The sequence below is a fragment of the Panulirus ornatus genome, chromosome 1, assembly GCF_036320965.1.
Source record: "Panulirus ornatus isolate Po-2019 chromosome 1, ASM3632096v1, whole genome shotgun sequence".
NCBI lineage: Eukaryota > Metazoa > Arthropoda > Malacostraca > Decapoda > Palinuridae > Panulirus > Panulirus ornatus.
The window spans coordinates 78529118-78551835 of record NC_092224.1 but is presented as its reverse complement, the minus strand read 5'-3'; the positions used below and the strand labels follow the sequence as shown (position 1 = coordinate 78551835).

The following is a 22718-nucleotide window of genomic DNA, read 5'->3' as shown; positions in this document are numbered from 1 at the left end:
AGTGAATTGGATCGATGTGGTATACCGGGGTTGACGTGCTGTCAGTGGATTGAATCAGGGCATGTGAAGCGTCTGGGGTAAACCATGGAAAGCTGTGTAGGTATGTATATTTGCGTGTGTGGACGTATGTATATACATGTGTATGGGGGTGGGTTGGGCCATTTCTTTCGTCTGTTTCCTTGCGCTACCTCGCAAACGCGGGAGACAGCGACAAAGCAAAAAAAAGAAAAAAAAAAAAATATATATATATATATATTTTTTTTTTTCATACTATTCGCCATTTCCCGCATTGGCGAGGTAGCGTTAAGAACAGAGGACTGGGCCTTTGAGGGAATATCCTCACCTGGCTCCCTTCTCTGTTCCTTCTTTTGGAAAAAAAAAAGAGAGGGGAGGATTTCCAGCCCCCCGCTCCCTCCCCTTTTTGTCGCCTTCTACGACACGCAGGGAATACGTGGGAAGTATTCTTTCTCCCCTATCCCCAGGGATATATATATATATATATATATATATATATTTTTTTTTTTTTTTTTTTTTTATACTTATATATATATATATATATATATATATATATATATATATTATCCCTGGGGATAGGGGAGAAAGAATACTTCCCACGTATTCCCTGCGTGTCGTAGAAGGCGACTAAAAGGGGAGGGAGCGGGTGGCTGGAAATCCTCCCCTTTCTTGTTTTTTTTTAATTTTCCAAAATAAGCAACAGAGAAGGGGGTCAGGTGAGGATATTCCCTCTAAGGCCCAGTTCTCTGTTCTTAACGCTACCTCGCTAACGCGGGAAATGGCAAATAGTATGAAAAAAAAAATATATATATATATTTTTTTTCTTTTTGCTTTGTCGCTGTCTCCCGCGTTTGCGAGGTAGCGCAAGGAAACAGACGAAAGAAATGGCCCAACCCACCCCCATACACATGTATATACATACGTCCACACACGCAAATATACATACCTACACAGCTTTCCATGGTTTACCCCAGACGCTTCACATGCCCTGATTCAATCCACTGACAGCACGTCAACCCCGGTATACCACATCGATCCAATTCACTCTATTCCTTGCCCTCGTTTCATCCTCCTGCATGTTCAGGCCCCGATCACACAAAATCTTTTTCAATCCATCTTTCCACCTCCAATTTGGTCTCCCTCTTCTCCTCGTTCCCTCCACCTCCGACACATATATCCTCTTAGTCAATCTTTCCTCACTCATCTCTCCATGTGACCAAACCACTTCAAAACACCCTCTTCTGCTCTCTCAACCACGCTCTTTTTATTTCCACACATCTCTCTTACCCTTACGTTACTTACTCGATCAAACCACCTCACACCACACATTGTCCTCAAACATCTCATTTCCAGCACATCCATCCTCCTGCGCACAACTCTATCCATAGCCCACGCCTCGCAACCATACAACATTGTTGGAACCACTATTCCTTCAAACATACCCATTTTTGCTTTCCGAGATAATGTTCTCGACTTCCACACATCTTCAAGGCCCCCAGAATTTTCGCCCCCTCCCCCACCCTATGATCCACTTCCGCTTCCATGTTTCCATCCGCTGCCAGATCCACTCCCAGATATCTAAAACACTTCACTTCCTCCAGTTTTTCTCCATTCAAACTCACCTCCCAATTGACTTGACCCTCAACCCTACTGTACCTAATAACCTTGCTCTTATTCACATTTACTCTTAACTTTCTTCTTTCACACACTTTACCAAACTCAGTCACCAGCCTCTGCAGTTTCTCACATGAATCAGCCACCAGCGCTGTATCATCAGCGAACAACAACTGACTCACTTCCCAAGCTCTCTCATCCCCAACAGACTTCATACTTGCCCCTCTTTCCAAAACTCTTGCATTCACCTCCCTAACAACCCCATCCATATATATATATATACATACATATATAGGAAGTACTCTTAAAATATGGCAATGCTAAATTCATGTCTTAAAATAACTAAACTAATAAAATTTCAAAGATCTTCACTTTAATCTCATGGTCTGACTTAACACAATTTCAAACTTTTTAAGAATGCCATCAGCAGGACACGTCCACACTCAAAAATCTGTGAAAAGTCACTGATATTTATTTGTCATAGCATGAAAACTCACTAACTCCAGATGAACCCATTTGTGGACACTTTGAAAATGTTTTACATGTATCTATGTAAGAGGGTTTCAAACAATCTTACTGTTTGTAAGTGTTATGTTGTGTCAAAACCTGCAACACATTACAGAGACCTTTCATGGTTAAATCAAAGTCCATTAACATCCAATTTCTACAACAACTCAAGTCCTGTTAGTATCATTCGCATCATATTTACAGCCCCAGGGCCCCTTCTAGGAGGCTCCTATAACTTTGAAGTTACACCACATTCAGAGGCAGGAAAATGATGGACTCTTTGGAGTAAGACGTTTCTCACCAAATCTGTCCCCTTTCATAAATTAACCACAATACAGTCTTACCAAAGGTATTTTCACTTGTGGTGTAACTAAAAGCTAGGAAAGTCCATTCATCTACATAAAAAATTTATAGTCATCTTCCACCAGTTCCAATTCCCATGACAAATTCCAAACTGTTTATCAGACTGACAATATACTGGCCTATAGACCAGTAAGGATGACTCTGTAATAAATCCTAATTACTATTTCAACAAATTTTTAAGAGGCACAAAGCAATTCATATCTTTAACTAATAAGGAAAAAGATACTATACAAAAGTGCATGCCATCTTTGAAAGGCATTCCATCAATCAACCATGGTTCAAAAATCCTCTTGGTAAAAATAAAGCATTATTTCTCCAAAAGAGAGTGCAGTGCTATAGCAATACTTCCAGTAAGAATTATGAGTAAGTGCAAATCTGCAAGTCAGTCAATTAAGTGCATCACATACTGACATGTGGTGAAGAGAGACAAACAGGAAATTACAGCAGTGTCAATACTCGTGCCACCAATCAACATCAAAACATGAAATGAATGGCATCCATCCATCCATCATGGCATCATTACAATGTAAATATGCCTTTGCTATATTTCTTTAAGAATCATAGTCATCCTTCAAGTTAAAACATAAAATGACACAGTAAAGTCAGCGGTAAACAATGTTATACCACAGGTGGCATAATCTTGCAAGAATGACACCATAACGAAAGTTAGCCAAGTAAGATACGCAAGGTTACTTAACCCATGGGCTACGATGCTGAATGACTGAGATACCCTTCAAGTCAATGGATAAAAAGTCAGACTGAGAAATGGGATAGTTTGGAGTGGGACTGCGATGGTGGTGATATTTTGGGAAAGGGTAAGGACCACTGATGTCTTCTGCTGTAGAATCAAAGCTGAAGCATGTCCCCATCTCCTTAACGAGGCCAAAACTTGGGTGGCCCCAAGTCACCCTCACCACTATTACTCATTCTCTATATTAACACTCCCCTGCAAAGTAATGATAACCTCTCACTTAAAGCTCTTTAATCTAATGACGCAAAATTGGATGCTGGGGAAATGAAACAAATATTACATGACATTATTTAAGACCATAAAAATCAAACTAAGAAACACAAAAAAGGCTATTCATTCTAGACGCAACAAGTGATGCATGTATTTAACAAAACTAACTTTACCATCATTTCAATATTCCTATTACTCATGAAATTTTTAATCCATTAATTGCTGATGTGCTAAATGCAATATAGTACGCTTCTGAAACCTGATTGCAAATGTGCCATATACAGTATGGGCTTTTAAAAAATCACAGCTGTAGTAAGGTGGGTTGCAGCAAGTTGGAAAACAATTATTGGTACCCCTGACAATGTTTCAACATATTTTGCCCATATCTTTTTTTATTTCAGCTAGTCAGTGCCAATCACAATGAGGAGAAGTATAGTACATCATGTGTGTGCTGCTATGGCAGCAGAGGAAAAGGCATGTAAAGATATAAAAGTTTATATGATGTTTACAGTACTAATTACTCATATGTAAGCAAACAATTATCAATGTAAACTGGAGAACTGTAACAATTGCACAGTAAAATGTGTACACAGTAAGGCATAAGGATGGATATCATCATGCAGTTGACAGAGTTGCAGCCTGAACACTACTTCATTGGGTAATCTCACCACACATCTAAGTAATGCTTTACCTGTAACTGAAATCCCATATTATCAGGATTTTTCCAACTCTGGGAAGAGAGTGTGTTACTGCTTCATGTACCATCCTGATGGCTCCTTTATCATAATTATCATATATTTTGGATCATCATAGTTCAGTGTAGAATATATATCATCACCATTATATACCTCCAACCTACGTTACTCTTCCCATTAACACTTGATTGAGAGAGGGCCATCCTCCTTTTTTGCTGATTCTTTTCTTACTGTACTTGCAGATGCCATGTGCTAAATTCAGCTACAGCTATTTTGTATTTTTTTCCAACGGGAATTTTTCTTTAGGTTCAGACTGGGGACCAAGCCTTCTAAGAACTTCCATGTGTATCTTATGCTTTCTCTCTACTGCAGAGACGCTGAACTAGCAGACTGCAATCCAGATCCTGACCACACTAAGCTTTTGTGAGGGGCCCCTCTCTGTACGGTAACTCTCCATTCTCTTGTACTACCTTACTTAAAATAATTTTCCGGTTATTTTTGAGACCAAATCAGCCTGATATAAATCATAAGGAATACCCTTGTGTATTTTTCACTACATCAATTTAAATGACATCTTATCTGAACCTTTGTCATCTAGGAATTTTGTGTGACTGGACCTTTACTAATAATAACAGAGTAGCCCTGTTCTACTATCTATGCAACAAGGTAATGTCTACTGTCTTTACTTGTATCCCATAGATCTAATTCTTTCACAAAGTCAGTTCATGTTTTGAACATTTTCTCCCAATATTCCTTCATCTTAAAAGATGAACATTTAATCCTTTCTATTAAATTTTCTGATATACAGCACTGTCTTTGTTTACTTAATCCTCTGCACATCAGTGCACACATCTATTAGTCAACTACTATTAAGTATTCCATAATAAATGTAACCATTCCCTTTTCTATAACAATAGTATAATCTCGACTACTACAGCACAAAGAAATCAGTATAAATCCATGAAAAAAAATGGCTTTATGCTAACTTCAAAAATCAGTATAAAAAGTACATTCTATCATGTCATTTACCATGCTAGTCAACAGAACAACAGGTAATGGCAAACAACTTCCCCTCTCCTCCATCATATCCTTAACAATATTTTTCACTACTGATAACAGAAACAATATAAGAGGGAACTATGTCAAAAGCCAAGGGAAAATTAACTCAAAACAAGAGCATCCAATCCCAGAAAGTTTTTTATTTTGCTAGGAAAGTAATACACTGGGAGACCTTACAACTTTCTAACACATATTTCATTCTTGGGCTTCCCTAAACTCCTAACACCCAAGGGCTCTCCCACCAGTCCCAGAACAGCCAGTAATCTCCTTACCAGTTCTGGAGCATCCAGTACAATCCTCACCATCCTAGGCTAGATCATCCAATACTCTCCTTACCATCCTCAGAAATCCAGTATGCTTCTCATCAAGGTTAAAACATCCAATGCTCTCCTAACCAGCCCCAGAACATCTGGTATGCTTCTCATGTCTTCCACGTCCAGTTCAAGAACACACAATACTCTCCTCACATGTACCACAACATCTGTTTCTCTTTCCATCAATTTCAGAACACCTAATACTCTACTCTTCAGTCACAGAAAACCCACTCAGCTCCTTATCAGTCCCAAAACACTGAGGACTCTTCTCATCAGTCCAAGAATACATACTACTTTCCTAAACATATCCAGAACACCATGTTATAACCAGTTCCAAAACACACACTGGCCTCAAGTCCCAGAACACCCATAACGTACTCTCCTCACCAGTCCCAGAACACCCACTACTACCCCCACCAATCCCAGAATACCCAGTACTCTCCTCATATTCCAAAAACAACATATTCTCTCCATACTACCTGCACAGAACACCCAGTACTATCCTCACAAGCCTCATAACAACATGAACCCTCCTCACATTTCAGAAATATCTAATGCCTTCCTCACCAGTCCCAGAACAAACAGTACTAACCTAATCAGGCCCAAAACACCAGATGCTTTCTTTACCAGTCCAGGAACACAGATACTCTCTACAATAAACACAGAACACCTGATACTCTCCAAAATTCCCAGAACCCCTAATATTCTCCTCATCAGTCCCAGAACACCCAACATTCACCTTAACAGTCCCAAAACACCCAGTAATCTCATCAGTCTCAGAACATTTTGTACTGTTATCAGTCTGAAATAACCAAATGCTCACCTGGCTGGCTGGCATTAATTATGCACATCCAAAGACAGCCATACGATCAGCAGGTTGGCAATAATCTGTCTCAAGAAAGTCATGAAACAGCTGACTGACTAGAAATAACCCAACATACACCAAGAGTCAGCCATATGCTCAACTGATTATCTGATGATAATCTAATGTGTCTACAGACAGCCTTGTGCTAAAATGGCTGTTTGGAAACAATCAAACACGTCTAAAGGCTGACATATGTTCAGCAGGTTAGATGACTCTTCCTTTGAAAAGAAAAACTAACTGAGCATGCCATTAGGCACATCCACATAAAGATCTTAGAGTCAGGTAAGTGGCAGAGAGGACAATGATAACTTCTAGGGATGATATGGAGCTAAGGCCCAGCAGCAGCAATGACCAGAAACTCAGCCAGCCAAACAAGACTGCCTACTAAGAATTCTTCTCCAGACTTCTTAAGCACAATGACATTAAGCTCTGGCATGATTGTGTGACCCTTAAGCATGATGATGCAATCCCCAAAATGAATGCACAGAGCTCAAGAATAACAGTTTGGCCCTCAAGCTCACCAGTACAGACCACTAGAATGATGGCACAGCCCTTATGCAGGATGGTATGGCATTTGAGCATGATCACACAGCCTATAGCAGGACACTATGAACTTAAAGCATAAAGGTATCATTCTTGACCAAGACAATACAATCCTTGAGTATAGTACTATGAACCCTGAGCAAGATGGCATGATCCCTGAGTAAAACAGTACAACCATCAAGCACAGAGGTATATCCCTTGAGCATGACAGTATAAACCATGAGCACAACAATGCAAACTTAAAGCATGACAGTATAACCCTTATGCATTGTGCATAATGCCACAAAACCTTTACTGAAAAGATAAAAATCCTTAAACATGATGCTAAGAACCTTTAGCATGCTGCAATGGACCTTTATCAGTGAGGCCAAGGTAGGCTTTTTATTTCTCTTTGAGGGTTGGTAGTTAGTTAAGAGAGTGATCTGGGTGGGAGAGGCATAGTGCTGTTGCAAAGAATCGAATCCCAAGCATGCTGAAGTGCAATTCTATTGGATGATCTTTGTTTCATTATGTAAAAGTTGAGTATTTGTGATTGCTAAGCAGTCAGTGAGAGTTCTTCTGAGAGTTCTATTTCATGTAGTTTGCAGCTGATACACTGGCTTTTGAGAGGGTGGAAGACCAGATGGATTAGGCATAGTTTAGAGTGTGGTAGATGAATTGCTTGCAGAGCATGCTAATGGAACCTTTTTCTAACCCTAATCTGGTACCAATTAGTGTTGAGAGAGATATATAGTTTGTTAATTTTGTGCTAATGTTACCGGTATGATGAGAAAGTGAAGTGTGTCATTAGTGATGCCTAGAATGGTAGGTTTTGTTCTGCTAGAGTTTAATCTACTCCAAGATGGTTAGAGGGTGTGAGTTTGATTCACATCTGTCTGGGATTCAAAGAGTGATTGAAGGTTAATGTGAAGATGCAGACTTCCTGCACCAGGAGATCCATTCTTCCAATTGTGTAATGTAGTTTTGCATGTCTGTTGCTGTTACTGTGATGTGACTGTAATGTGACTGCATATAAAAGTTTTGATTTGCTGAAGATGATCGATGGTCATGCATGAAGAGAATGCAGCCGGTTGCAGAAAGCATTACTCCTTGGGAAACTCCACTAAGGGTTTAGCAAGTGATGAATCTTGCATGGCAACCCACTAGGAAACTCAACTACCACTTACTGTCACTATTGTGAAGGGTGGTGTCAAGTATCTTTTATGTGAGGTTGTGCTCTGGGAAGAGTATAAAATCATTAAAAGATGTCTGTTACTGCTCATATTGTACGGGACAGGGGTTGTCTCATATGTACATGACATGGGTTGTGATTGGTTGAAGCCATCCAGGGTAGTCTTGTGTATTGTCAGTGTGCAGAGTGATGGTAGAATGGTTGGGTCTCAAGCCATGCAGTGCATGTAAGGGCGATACTTTGCTTCATTCTACTGAGGAATAGTTTTTCAGAGCTAAAATACTGATGACAAGAGTGACATGACAGAGGGCAGTAAATATACTTATCATGTATATATTTTTTTTCTTGTACTTATTTGCAGTTTCCAAATTAGCAAGGCAGCACCAGGAATGAACTAAGAAGGGCCTTATTCACTCATCCATTTTCTAGCAGTCATGTGTAATTCACCAAAACCACAGCCCCCTTTTCACAACCAGGGCCCACAGACGCTTCTATGGTTTCCTCCTACCTACTCCATATGCTCTGGTTCAGTCTACTGACAACAAACTGTCCCATATATACCACACTGTTCTAGTTCACTCCATTCCATATATATCTTTCATCCTCCTGCATGTTCAGGCCCCAAGCATTAAAAATCTATTTCATGCCATCCTTCCACCTCCAATCTAGTCTCTCCTCTTCTCCTTGTCCCTTCCACTTAACTCATATATCCTCTTTGTTATCCTCACCTTACTCATTCTCTCCATATGTCCAAACCATTTCAGCATACCCTCCACAGCTCTTTCAACCACACTCTTCATATCACCATATCTCTCACTTACCCTTTTATCACTTATCAAACTGCCTCACACAATAAATTGTCCTCAAAAATTTCATTTCCAACACATCCACCTTACCCTGCATATTCTCATCTACTGCCTATGCCTTGCATCCACACATTGTTGGGACTACCAACTTCAAACATACCTATATTTGTCCTACGAGGTAATGATCTCTCCTTCCAAACATTCCTCAATGCTCTCAGAACCTTCAACCCCTCATCCATCCATCATTTCTACTTCCATGGTCGCAATCACTGCCATGTCTAATTCCAGGTATCTATGACTATTTCATCCAAATTCATTCCCCTTAAGCTTAAACTCCACTCCCCAACTGACCCGTCCCTCTGCACTCCTTAACCTAATAACCTTACTTTTATTCACATTTAGTGTCAACTTCCTCCTTTCAAACACTCTCCTAAACTCAGACACTAACTGAGGCAATCTCTTGCTCGAATCTGCCATTAATGATGTGTCATCAGCAAACTGACTCACTTCCAAGGCACCTTCACCCCCTAGAAACTGCACATTTACCCCACTCTTTAAGACCTTTGCATTTACCTCCCTAACCACCCCTTCTATAAACATTAAACAGCCATGGTGACACCACACAACCCTCCTGCAAACCCATCTTAACCTGAAACTACTCATTTTCCTCTCTACCTGCTTACACAAATGCCTTTCACTCATGATAAAAACTCGAAGATTCTTGCAGCTCCTCCCACACCATATAAAAGCTTCAACAAGGCATCTACATCAACATAAACATGATTTCTCCAGATCTATATAATGCCATATACAATTCTTTGTTTCCCTAAGCTTTTCTTACATTCTACAAAACAAACACATGATCCAAACCTCCATATCTAATCCAAAAATCACACTGCTCCTCCTAAATCTGATGCTCTGTATATGCTTTCACCTCTCAATCACCACCCTATCATACAACTTAAAAGGTACAATTAACACTTATGCCTCTAATTCAAACAATTACCATTGTCCCCCTTGCATTCAAACAATGGCGTTATAACTGTATTCTGCCAATCTCAGGCACCTCACCATGATCCATACATAAACTGAAAATCCTAACCAATCAATCTACTAGAGTCACCCCCTTTCTTACAAAATTCAACTTCAATACCATCTACTCCAGCAACCTAGCAACATTTCCTCTTATGCAGGGCATGTCTGGAAGTATAATAGTCCTGATTCTGTAACATGGATGCGAGGCATGGGCTACAGATGAGAATGTACCAAGAATGTGTTGTAAATAAAATGTCTAAAGAAAGTGTGTGGTGTGAGGAGGTTTGATCAAGTGATTGAGTAAAGGAGAAGTATGGTAATATGAAAGGTTAGGTTGACAGTTGAAGTTGGAGAATATGTGGAGTGAGGTCAACAAAGTCAGAAGCAGAAGGAACAAGGAGGAGGGGGGGGGGGACTGAAATGGAGATGGAAGGGTAGAACGAATAAGGCTCTGGGGGCTTGGGGCCCCAACATGCAGGAGAGTGTAAAACGTGAACAGAATCAAGTGAACTGGAGTGATGTCATAAACAGGGAGCAACACTGCTTTGTGCCCTATTCCACACCTGCCATTGCTAACCACCTCCCAGCCCACACCTACTATTGCTACACACTCCATCCCAAACTTGTCACTACCAATAACTCCTATCCCACACTTGACATTGCTACACCCATGATAAGTCTCTTTACTTCAAGACAGGTATGACTCTGACCCTTTTCCATTCCTCGGCACTTCATCTTTCTCTAGTGATATCTTGAAGAGAATTTCAGTGTATGAGTGTGTGTGTGTGTGTGTGTGTGTGTGCTCATGTTCTACGAGGAGGGAGTTTATGCTCATGGGGCCCAATCTCTTGATATTTTCTACTACCATAAAACTTCTCAAATTTATGTACACTGTCTCCATTAAACATGTCCTCAGTCATTCAATTCCAATCATTCACCACCTTTATGCTACAAAAGTACTTCTTTGCATCAAATTTATCAAGCTTCTTGCTTAATTTCATATCCTATCCTCAAGAGAATTCATCCTTACATCCCTCAAACAATGGTCCACTGTCCACATCACCTATCATTTTCAAAACTTATAGGTTAAGGATAGCCTTTCTCTGTGGTTTAATTCTATTAATTCTGATATCATCTTTGTTGTCCTCTGCAGTTACTATTAGCTTTGTGAGCTTCTTTGGCTGTAGCAACCAACCTTTAAAAACTTAATCTACTTTTGGCCTCATGCAAGATATGGTAAGCTTGCTAAACATTTCCTTATCTCAATACTTGAAAAAGATTCTGATATTTACCATAAGATAGTCTGTCTCCTTTACTTTTCTCCTAGTGTGTGTGTGTGTGTGTGTGTGTGTGTGTGTGTGTGTGTGTGTGTGTGACACCATTCTCTGAACACCAGCTAATATTGATTATACCTCCAACAGTGGTGGCCAGGACTAGTGCCTCAGGTTGCTGCCTCATGCTCACCACACATCTGCAATATGTATGCTCACCCATGTCTACACTAAGTATGTTTGTCACATACACCTGCACCACGTACACATCGCAAACACGCACAATAAGTAGCTTGTACTACTCATCTGCACTATATACATTCACCACACACCTTCACTATGTGCTCTCACGACATATCTGCACTATGTTCACTCACCACAAACCTGCATCAAGGTGTCTACCACAAACCTGCACTAAATAAGATCACTAAACACTCCTGCACTTACATCCTGAAATAACATACAACAGGCACAACAGGCATGGAAAACTTTGTAAAACACTACTTCTGTAATCCAAAGGAGCAATATGCACAAAAACAAAGAAACATCAGAAACATATATGCCTCGCATGGTTATCATTAGAGTAAATTACCAGTCATATCTTATCTTGACTGTCATTCATGTCATGAAATAAGAAATCCTGATAAAATATAGGTGTCTTATGGAACCAAATGCCAAATGTTGAAGAGTGATTATACTATACAGACAAAGTGAAATAAAGTAATAATATCATCTATTACAGTTTACCATATATAAAAATAACTGAAAATGGTAAAAAAAGCAGTCTACCACAGAATCTGCAAATAATGACTATTTGATATATATGAATAAGGAAGTGTTGTGATAATGCTCATACATGCAGTTAGCAAATTGTGGAGCTTATCACAATTTGAAACATGAATAGTGTGCTTAGAAGAAGAAGGAAAAGGAAAATTTCCAGTATTGTTTCAAGACTCAAGGTGTGCAGCAATCATATTAAATAAATTTTGATATAACAAAAGTGTAAAAAATACAAAGCTAAATGATACACATTGTATGGTATATTTCTCTATGTGCGTGAAACATTATATTGCAATGCTGAATATATCGTTTTCACACAGGCAAAATGAAACATTTTTATTTTACATATTCTATGGCCATTGTTATAAAGAGGAGCTACCATTATCATTAGGAAATGCACCTTCCAATCACATTTACTAACCCTACCATGACAAAAGGAGTCAAACTGTTGATCTTAGCATTCACTGGACCCAACCATAAAGATACTTTTTGACAGTGTGTACACTCCTCAAACCTGCACTATGTACACTCATCACACACCTGCATTATGGAAGCTCACCACATACATCTATACTATTTATGCTTGCAACATGCACCTCCATTATGTCTGCTTGTGACACACACCAGCACTATGTAAGCTCAGCTCAACATATACACCTACACCATTCATGCTTGCAATACACACCTGGACTTATGCCAGCATGCAACAAATACCAGCACTATGTGCAGTGCATCAAACACACTTGCACTATGTATGCCCATCTCACTCACCTGAACTATGTATGCTCACCACTCACACACCTGGATTATGTACACTTGGCACACACAACTGTACAATGCACATATGCCACACACATCTGCACCATACACAATCATCACACAGCTGCATTTTGTAAGCTCACTACATCTGCACTACCTAAAATCGTCACACAAACCTGCACCATACATGCCTAACACACAAACCTGGACCATGTACACCCACCAGGCAAACCTGCACCAAGTATGCCTGCCACAAAACCTTTACCATGTATGCCCATCACACAAACCTGCACCATGTATGCCCATCACAAAAACATATGACCTGTATGCTTACCACATAAAACAACACCCTGTATGCTCACCACACAAACCTGCACCATGTATGCCCACCATACAAACCTGCACCATGTATGCCCACCACACACACCTGCACCATGTATGCCCACCACACAAACCTGCACCATGTATGCCCACCACACAAACCTGCACCATGTATGCCCACCACACAAACCTACACCATGTATGCCCACCACACAAACCTGCACCATGTATGCACACCACACGCACAACAGCAATCTGAATGCTCACCACAGACCCGTGCTACGTATCATCACAAATACGCACGCATGCTGAAAACACACCTGCCACACACTACTGAACATGTATGCTCACCACATATATCTAAGCTATACAAGCACAAACCATACTCCTGCATTAGCCATTCACAGCTGTTTCATACATACCATTCCCACATCTCCCATGCATCCTCGCCAGTCACCACGCCATACATATTGCTACTCAAACTTGCATCATACATAATCAGTCACACCTACACCATACGTACCAGTCACACTAGCAAGGAGGGAAACAAGTCAAGGAAGGACAAAAGAATAGGGAGAGTAGATAAGGGAAATATCAGTGCATCAGGTTGAGGGAAAGATTGGCAGAGTAGGGAAGGTGAGGGAAAGGTCATGAAAGAAGGGATGGTAAAGGAATGGTCTAGAGAGTAGAAAAAGGTCAGGACAATCATGAAGATAAGTTCAGGAGACAGAGAAGGTAAAGGAAAGATTAGGAGTTTGGGGTAGGTGAAGGAATGATGAGAGTAGGGATGGTGAGCGAAAGCTCAAGAGAGCAGGAAAGAGAGGGAATGGCCAGGAGATTAAAGGAAGTAATGGAAAGATTAGGAGAGCAAGTTAAATGAGGAAAAAACAGGAGTTGAAAGGGTGAAGGAAAGGTCATAATAGTACTGGAAGTACAGTTCAGGAGAGTAGGAAAGGTGAAGGAAGACTCAGGAGAGTACGGAAAGACAGAGAAAGACTGGGAGAGTAGGGAAGGTGAAGGACAGGCCAGGAGAGTAAGAATAAATAGGGAAGGGTCAGATGAATAAGGAAGGTGAAGGAAAGAAGGTGAAGGAAAGGTCAGAAGATCAGGGAAGGTGAAAAAAATGCAAGATGAAGGAAGATGAAAGTCAGGAAAGTAATGAGAAGTCAGTACAGGTAGGAAAGTGCAGAAAATCAGAGGAACAAGTTATGTAACAACAGTTATCTAAGTATGGAAGGTGAAGTAAGAGGAATAAAAAAAAGGAAGAAAAAAAATCAAAAGATTAACAATGGGAAGGAAAAGGTCTAAAGAGCAGGGAAGGTGCAGGAAATATCAAGAGAGAAGGGATATTGAAGGAAATGTCAGGAGAATGAAGGCAAGAAAAAGGTCAGAAGAGTCAGGAAGATGAAGAGAAGATCAGCAGAGTAGGGGAAGGTGTGGGAGAAGCCACATCAGAAAACAAGAGGGAAAGGTCAGAACACAAAAGAAGGAAAAGGAAACACCATGAGAGTGTGGAAGGCAAGAAAAAGGTCAGTAGAGAAGGGAAGGTGAAGGAATGAGCATGAAAGTATACATGAAAAAAAAGTTAGAAGAGTAGGGAAAGTGAGGGAAAGGTCAGGGTTGTAAGAAAGGTGAGGGGGAACTTCATAGCAGTAAGGTACGTAAAGTCTGAAAGGCAGGGACAATGAATGAAGGTAAGGTCACAACAGCGAGGAGGGTGAGAGCAAGGTCAGGGCAGTAGGAAGGGTGGGAGCAAGGTCAGGGCAGTAGGAAGGGTGGGAGCAAGGTCAGGGCAGAAGGAAGGGTGAGAGCAAGGTCAGGGCAGAAGTAAGGGTGGGAGCAAGGTCAGGGCAGTAGGAAGGGTGGGAGCAAGGTCAGGGCAGAAGAAAGGGTGGGAGCAAGGTCAGGGCAGTAGGAAGGGTGGGAGCAAGGTCAGGGCAGTAGGAAGGGTGGGAGCAAGGTCAGGGCAGTAGGAAGGGTGGGAGCAAGGTCAGGGCAGTAGGAAGGGTGGGAGCAAGGTCAGGGCAGTAGGAAGGGTGGGAGCAAGGTCAGGGCAGTAGGAAGGGTGGGAGCAAGGTCAGGGCAGTAGGAAGGGTGGGAGCAAGGTCAGGGCAGTAGGAAGGGTGGGAGCAAGGTCAGGGCAGTAGGAAGGGTGGGAGCAAGGTCAGGGCAGTAGGAAGGGTGGGAGCAAGGTCAGGGCAGTAGGAAGGGTGGGAGCAAGGTCAGGGCAGTAGGAAGGGTGGGAGCAAGGTCAGGGCAGTAGGAAGGGTGGGAGCAAGGTCAGGGCAGTAGGAAGGGTGGGAGCAAGGTCAGGGCAGTAGGAAGGGTGGGAGCAAGGTCAGGGCAGTAGGAAGGGTGGGAGCAAGGTCAGGGCAGTAGGAAGGGTGGGAGCAAGGTCAGGGCAGTAGGAAGGGTGGGAGCAAGGTCAGGGCAGTAGGAAGGGTGGGAGCAAGGTCAGGGCAGTAGGAAGGGTGGGAGCAAGGTCAGGGCAGTAGGAAGGGTGGGAGCAAGGTCAGGGCAGTAGGAAGGGTGGGAGCAAGGTCAGGGCAGTAGGAAGGGTGGGAGCAAGGTCAGGGCAGTAGGAAGGGTGGGAGCAAGGTCAGGGCAGTAGGAAGGGTGGGAGCAAGGTCAGGGCAGTAGGAAGGGTGGGAGCAAGGTCAGGGCAGTAGGAAGGGTGGGAGCAAGGTCAGGGCAGTAGGAAGGGTGGGAGCAAGGTCAGGGCAGTAGGAAGGGTGGGAGCAAGGTCAGGGCAGTAGGAAGGGTGGGAGCAAGGTCAGGGCAGTAGGAAGGGTGGGAGCAAGGTCAGGGCAGTAGGAAGGGTGGGAGCAAGGTCAGGGCAGTAGGAAGGGTGGGAGCAAGGTCAGGGCAGTAGGAAGGGTGGGAGCAAGGTCAGGGCAGTAGGAAGGGTGGGAGCAAGGTCAGGGCAGTAGGAAGGGTGGGAGCAAGGTCAGGGCAGTAGGAAGGGTGGGAGCAAGGTCAGGGCAGTAGGAAGGGTGGGAGCAAGGTCAGGGCAGTAGGAAGGGTGGGAGCAAGGTCAGGGCAGTAGGAAGGGTGGGAGCAAGGTCAGGGCAGTAGGAAGGGTGGGAGCAAGGTCAGGGCAGTAGGAAGGGTGGGAGCAAGGTCAGGGCAGTAGGAAGGGTGGGAGCAAGGTCAGGGCAGTAGGAAGGGTGGGAGCAAGGTCAGGGCAGTAGGAAGGGTGGGAGCAAGGTCAGGGCAGTAGGAAGGGTGGGAGCAAGGTCAGGGCAGTAGGAAGGGTGGGAGCAAGGTCAGGGCAGTAGGAAGGGTGGGAGCAAGGTCAGGGCAGTAGGAAGGGTGGGAGCAAGGTCAGGGCAGTAGGAAGGGTGGGAGCAAGGTCAGGGCAGTAGGAAGGGTGGGAGCAAGGTCAGGGCAGTAGGAAGGGTGGGAGCAAGGTCAGGGCAGTAGGAAGGGTGGGAGCAAGGTCAGGGCAGTAGGAAGGGTGGGAGCAAGGTCAGGGCAGTAGGAAGGGTGGGAGCAAGGTCAGGGCAGTAGGAAGGGTGGGAGCAAGGTCAGGGCAGTAGGAAGGGTGGGAGCAAGGTCAGGGCAGTAGGAAGGGTGGGAGCAAGGTCAGGGCAGTAGGAAGGGTGGGAGCAAGGTCAGGGCAGTAGGAAGGGTGGGAGCAAGGTCAGGGCAGTAGGAAGGGTGGGAGCAAGGTCAGGGCAGTAGGAAGGGTGGGAGCAAGGTCAGGGCAGTAGGAAGGGTGGGAGCAAGGTCAGGGCAGTAGGAAGGGTGGGAGCAAGGTCAGGGCAGTAGGAAGGGTGGGAGCAAGGTCAGGGCAGTAGGAAGGGTGGGAGCAAGGTCAGGGCAGTAGGAAGGGTGGGAGCAAGGTCAGGGCAGTAGGAAGGGTGGGAGCAAGGTCAGGGCAGTAGGAAGGGTGGGAGCAAGGTCAGGGCAGTAGGAAGGGTGGGAGCAAGGTCAGGGCAGTAGGAAGGGTGGGAGCAAGGTCAGGGCAGTAGGAAGGGTGGGAGCAAGGTCAGGGCAGTAGGAAGGGTGGGAGCAAGGTCAGGGCAGTAGGAAGGGTGGGAGCAAGGTCAGGGCAGTAGGAAGGGTGGGAGCAAGGTCAGGGCAGTAGGAAGGGTGGGAGCAAGGTCAGGGCAGTAGGAAGGGTGGGAGCAAGGTCAGGGCAGTAGGAAGGGTGGGAGCAAGGTCAGGGCAGTAGGAAGGGTGGGAGCAAGGTCAGGGCAGTAGGAAGGGTGGGAGCAAGGTCAGGGCAGTAGGAAGGGTGGGAGCAAGGTCAGGGCAGTAGGAAGGGTGGGAGCAAGGTCAGGGCAGTAGGAAGGGTGGGAGCAAGGTCAGGGCAGTAGGAAGGGTGGGAGCAAGGTCAGGGCAGTAGGAAGGGTGGGAGCAAGGTCAGGGCAGTAGGAAGGGTGGGAGCAAGGTCAGGGCAGTAGGAAGGGTGGGAGCAAGGTCAGGGCAGTAGGAAGGGTGGGAGCAAGGTCAGGGCAGTAGGAAGGGTGGGAGCAAGGTCAGGGCAGTAGGAAGGGTGGGAGCAAGGTCAGGGCAGTAGGAAGGGTGGGAGCAAGGTCAGGGCAGTAGGAAGGGTGGGAGCAAGGTCAGGGCAGTAGGAAGGGTGGGAGCAAGGTCAGGGCAGTAGGAAGGGTGGGAGCAAGGTCAGGGCAGTAGGAAGGGTGGGAGCAAGGTCAGGGCAGTAGGAAGGGTGGGAGCAAGGTCAGGGCAGTAGGAAGGGTGGGAGCAAGGTCAGGGCAGTAGGAAGGGTGGGAGCAAGGTCAGGGCAGTAGGAAGGGTGGGAGCAAGGTCAGGGCAGTAGGAAGGGTGGGAGCAAGGTCAGGGCAGTAGGAAGGGTGGGAGCAAGGTCAGGGCAGTAGGAAGGGTGGGAGCAAGGTCAGGGCAGTAGGAAGGGTGGGAGCAAGGTCAGGGCAGTAGGAAGGGTGGGAGCAAGGTCAGGGCAGTAGGAAGGGTGGGAGCAAGGTCAGGGCAGTAGGAAGGGTGGGAGCAAGGTCAGGGCAGTAGGAAGGGTGGGAGCAAGGTCAGGGCAGTAGGAAGGGTGGGAGCAAGGTCAGGGCAGTAGGAAGGGTGGGAGCAAGGTCAGGGCAGTAGGAAGGGTGGGAGCAAGGTCAGGGCAGTAGGAAGGGTGGGAGCAAGGTCAGGGCAGTAGGAAGGGTGGGAGCAAGGTCAGGGCAGTAGGAAGGGTGGGAGCAAGGTCAGGGCAGTAGGAAGGGTGGGAGCAAGGTCAGGGCAGTAGGAAGGGTGGGAGCAAGGTCAGGGCAGTAGGAAGGGTGGGAGCAAGGTCAGGGCAGTAGGAAGGGTGGGAGCAAGGTCAGGGCAGTAGGAAGGGTGGGAGCAAGGTCAGGGCAGTAGGAAGGGTGGGAGCAAGGTCAGGGCAGTAGGAAGGGTGGGAGCAAGGTCAGGGCAGTAGGAAGGGTGGGAGCAAGGTCAGGGCAGTAGGAAGGGTGGGAGCAAGGTCAGGGCAGTAGGAAGGGTGGGAGCAAGGTCAGGGCAGTAGGAAGGGTGGGAGCAAGGTCAGGGCAGTAGGAAGGGTGGGAGCAAGGTCAGGGCAGTAGGAAGGGTGGGAGCAAGGTCAGGGCAGTAGGAAGGGTGGGAGCAAGGTCAGGGCAGTAGGAAGGGTGGGAGCAAGGTCAGGGCAGTAGGAAGGGTGGGAGCAAGGTCAGGGCAGTAGGAAGGGTGGGAGCAAGGTCAGGGCAGTAGGAAGGGTGGGAGCAAGGTCAGGGCAGTAGGAAGGGTGGGAGCAAGGTCAGGGCAGTAGGAAGGGTGGGAGCAAGGTCAGGGCAGTAGGAAGGGTGGGAGCAAGGTCAGGGCAGTAGGAAGGGTGGGAGCAAGGTCAGGGCAGTAGGAAGGGTGGGAGCAAGGTCAGGGCAGTAGGAAGGGTGGGAGCAAGGTCAGGGCAGTAGGAAGGGTGGGAGCAAGGTCAGGGCAGTAGGAAGGGTGGGAGCAAGGTCAGGGCAGTAGGAAGGGTGGGAGCAAGGTCAGGGCAGTAGGAAGGGTGGGAGCAAGGTCAGGGCAGTAGGAAGGGTGGGAGCAAGGTCAGGGCAGTAGGAAGGGTGGGAGCAAGGTCAGGGCAGTAGGAAGGGTGGGAGCAAGGTCAGGGCAGTAGGAAGGGTGGGAGCAAGGTCAGGGCAGTAGGAAGGGTGGGAGCAAGGTCAGGGCAGTAGGAAGGGTGGGAGCAAGGTCAGGGCAGTAGGAAGGGTGGGAGCAAGGTCAGGGCAGTAGGAAGGGTGGGAGCAAGGTCAGGGCAGTAGGAAGGGTGGGAGCAAGGTCAGGGCAGTAGGAAGGGTGGGAGCAAGGTCAGGGCAGTAGGAAGGGTGGGAGCAAGGTCAGGGCAGTAGGAAGGGTGGGAGCAAGGTCAGGGCAGTAGGAAGGGTGGGAGCAAGGTCAGGGCAGTAGGAAGGGTGGGAGCAAGGTCAGGGCAGTAGGAAGGGTGGGAGCAAGGTCAGGGCAGTAGGAAGGGTGGGAGCAAGGTCAGGGCAGTAGGAAGGGTGGGAGCAAGGTCAGGGCAGTAGGAAGGGTGGGAGCAAGGTCAGGGCAGTAGGAAGGGTGGGAGCAAGGTCAGGGCAGTAGGAAGGGTGGGAGCAAGGTCAGGGCAGTAGGAAGGGTGGGAGCAAGGTCAGGGCAGTAGGAAGGGTGGGAGCAAGGTCAGGGCAGTAGGAAGGGTGGGAGCAAGGTCAGGGCAGTAGGAAGGGTGGGAGCAAGGTCAGGGCAGTAGGAAGGGTGGGAGCAAGGTCAGGGCAGTAGGAAGGGTGGGAGCAAGGTCAGGGCAGTAGGAAGGGTGGGAGCAAGGTCAGGGCAGTAGGAAGGGTGGGAGCAAGGTCAGGGCAGTAGGAAGGGTGGGAGCAAGGTCAGGGCAGTAGGAAGGGTGGGAGCAAGGTCAGGGCAGTAGGAAGGGTGGGAGCAAGGTCAGGGCAGTAGGAAGGGTGGGAGCAAGGTCAGGGCAGTAGGAAGGGTGGGAGCAAGGTCAGGGCAGTAGGAAGGGTGGGAGCAAGGTCAGGGCAGTAGGAAGGGTGGGAGCAAGGTCAGGGCAGTAGGAAGGGTGGGAGCAAGGTCAGGGCAGTAGGAAGGGTGGGAGCAAGGTCAGGGCAGTAGGAAGGGTGGGAGCAAGGTCAGGGCAGTAGGAAGGGTGGGAGCAAGGTCAGGGCAGTAGGAAGGGTGGGAGCAAGGTCAGGGCAGTAGGAAGGGTGGGAGCAAGGTCAGGGCAGTAGGAAGGGTGGGAGCAAGGTCAGGGCAGTAGGAAGGGTGGGAGCAAGGTCAGGGCAGTAGGAAGGGTGGGAGCAAGGTCAGGGCAGTAGGAAGGGTGGGAGCAAGGTCAGGGCAGTAGGAAGGGTGGGAGCAAGGTCAGGGCAGTAGGAAGGGTGGGAGCAAGGTCAGGGCAGTAGGAAGGGTGGGAGCAAGGTCAGGGCAGTAGGAAGGGTGGGAGCAAGGTCAGGGCAGTAGGAAGGGTGGGAGCAAGGTCAGGGCAGTAGGAAGGGTGGGAGCAAGGTCAGGGCAGTAGGAAGGGTGGGAGCAAGGTCAGGGCAGTAGGAAGGGTGGGAGCAAGGTCAGGGCAGTAGGAAGGGTGGGAGCAAGGTCAGGGCAGTAGGAAGGGTGGGAGCAAGGTCAGGGCAGTAGGAAGGGTGGGAGCAAGGTCAGGGCAGTAGGAAGGGTGGGAGCAAGGTCAGGGCAGTAGGAAGGGTGGGAGCAAGGTCAGGGCAGTAGGAAGGGTGGGAGCAAGGTCAGGGCAGTAGGAAGGGTGGGAGCAAGTGCTTAAACCTAATGGTTATTCTACTCTGTTTAGGTTGAGAAAAACGTCCAAAAACTGAACACGACTGAAAACAAAGAAAGTGGCAGATGCGGCTTGTTCACAAAGGAGGAGGAGCACACCTATCTACCATACCATACCGTTCCTATTTGTCAATGATAACCCCTGACCACGATGGCCTTGTGTTTGAGCTGCCTTAAAAAGTCTGGTCAAAGGTCATGCTACTTATATACCAAGAATCGTAACGTATGCCATCACACCCAAGAGTTAAGCTTAACGTACGCCCATCATACCCAAGGGTCGTTAACACATGCCCATCACGCCAAAGGGTCGTAACGCACGCCCATCACACCCGAGAGTTGTAACGTGCATCCATCACACCCGAGTCGTAACATTCATCTATTACCCACAATGTTTGTAACGTTTGCCCATCTTCCCAAAGGGTCCTAACGTAGTATTAAACCGGTTAAAGTTCACTTTCAGATCGACTTTTTTTTTTACCAACAACAGAGAACTTAGTAAGATAGAAAACCTGTGACAAATCTAAATAAACAGTATTACTTCACTTGTGTTACAGGTAAATATCTATGCTTCTTTGGAATACAAATCGTGTCGAGACACTAACAACCGTTTCACTTACAAAAATTCGATTCATTCAAAATATTACGATGACTCAATAAAAAAAAAAAAAAGCTAGGACCCTTGCAATCCATTTCCGGAAAGCATATACTGAAATCAATAATGCTAGAACTGCCGCAATTCTAACATGGGTCTCACGCTAGTAAACCAGAAGGTTGAAGATTTGCTTACAATATTTTTGCAAACCTCTATATATCCAAGCCCACATTTTCCCTGCCCTTCAAAGACGTTTCTCCGTTACAGGATGGGTGTAAGGGGTTACTGTGACGCAAGGTTAGAACCAGTAATTACAAAATGTTTCTGGTTTTCTCTTAATATCATACTGACCACTGCCAAGTAAGAAATACTTTAGTATGACGCTCAGTGGCAATAATTTAGTATGGCGGTCAGCGATTATCGTTTACGGAATTACCAAAATTAAAGCCAGAGAAACGACGATTAAGGAATGAAAATATTTATGTAATACTTAAAACCTGCATTTAGTGAGAAATATGCCTCCGCAAAGGGTAGCGTCTGTTTATATAAGAATGGGGCACCTTTAATGGCAAGCTGCAGGAGTGGGTTCGCAGCACGCTGCAACAATGAAGGCTATCTTATCTGCTCAGATATCATGTGTTACAACTGCATCATCCACCAGCAAGCTCTGTCGGCACAATATCTTTACGAACGTCACTGACCAAATCCATTCCAGATGCAACCTTGCAACACTCCGACTTCTTATGGCACTTCAAAAGAATACCATCATTTCCCATACTGAAGTTAGATGGTTCAGGAAAGGAAAATTGCTTCCATAGTTTCCAAACCTGACGGAGAAGATAAATGAATCAAATCCATTCATAAACAGTTATAAGTAACAACTCAACTTTTGGTCGATGAACTTGCATTATTTAGATGCAACTCAAATTTAACAGTACGAACCAGAATCTTCAGTAAATGACAATTAATGCTCTACTCAAATGATTGTTCATAGTTGCAATGTATAGTGAACATTTGAAAATCATACATAAACAAGAAATCACTTCCACTTTCAAAATACATAAGTTGTTGAAACTCGAATCGTGACTGTGATCCTGTGCCTTACTTGGGCCAAACTGAAGACCTTCAGCAAAAATTAGGAGACATATTTAAACAATTCCGTTAAGTATATTTGTAGTTCGGTGAATCCATTTAATACAGACATTTCCGCAATCCTTTCCAGTGACAGAACGAAACTGTAAACAATGAAAGTGAGAGTTGAAATCTTACGTAAACACTAAAAATCTTTGGAATCA

The 22718-nt window shown here is 45.9% G+C and overlaps 1 protein-coding gene across 4 annotated transcripts in view; it reads right to left on the bottom strand.

The window, feature by feature from the left end:
- The window catches only part of Uba1 (ubiquitin-like activating enzyme 1), a 136377-nt gene that overhangs the window by 70357 nt on the left and 43302 nt on the right, over window positions 1-22718 (bottom strand). The window contains exon 1 of one of the 4 annotated variants that reach the window (XM_071664363.1): window positions 3198-3440. The exons of the other annotated variants lie outside the window; for them this stretch is intronic. Within the exon in view, the coding sequence (XP_071520464.1) occupies window positions 3198-3368 (171 nt within the window). The 5' untranslated portion in view covers window positions 3369-3440. Of the gene's footprint in view, window positions 1-3197; window positions 3441-22718 lie in introns of those variants that run through there. 4 annotated transcript variants of the gene reach the window in all.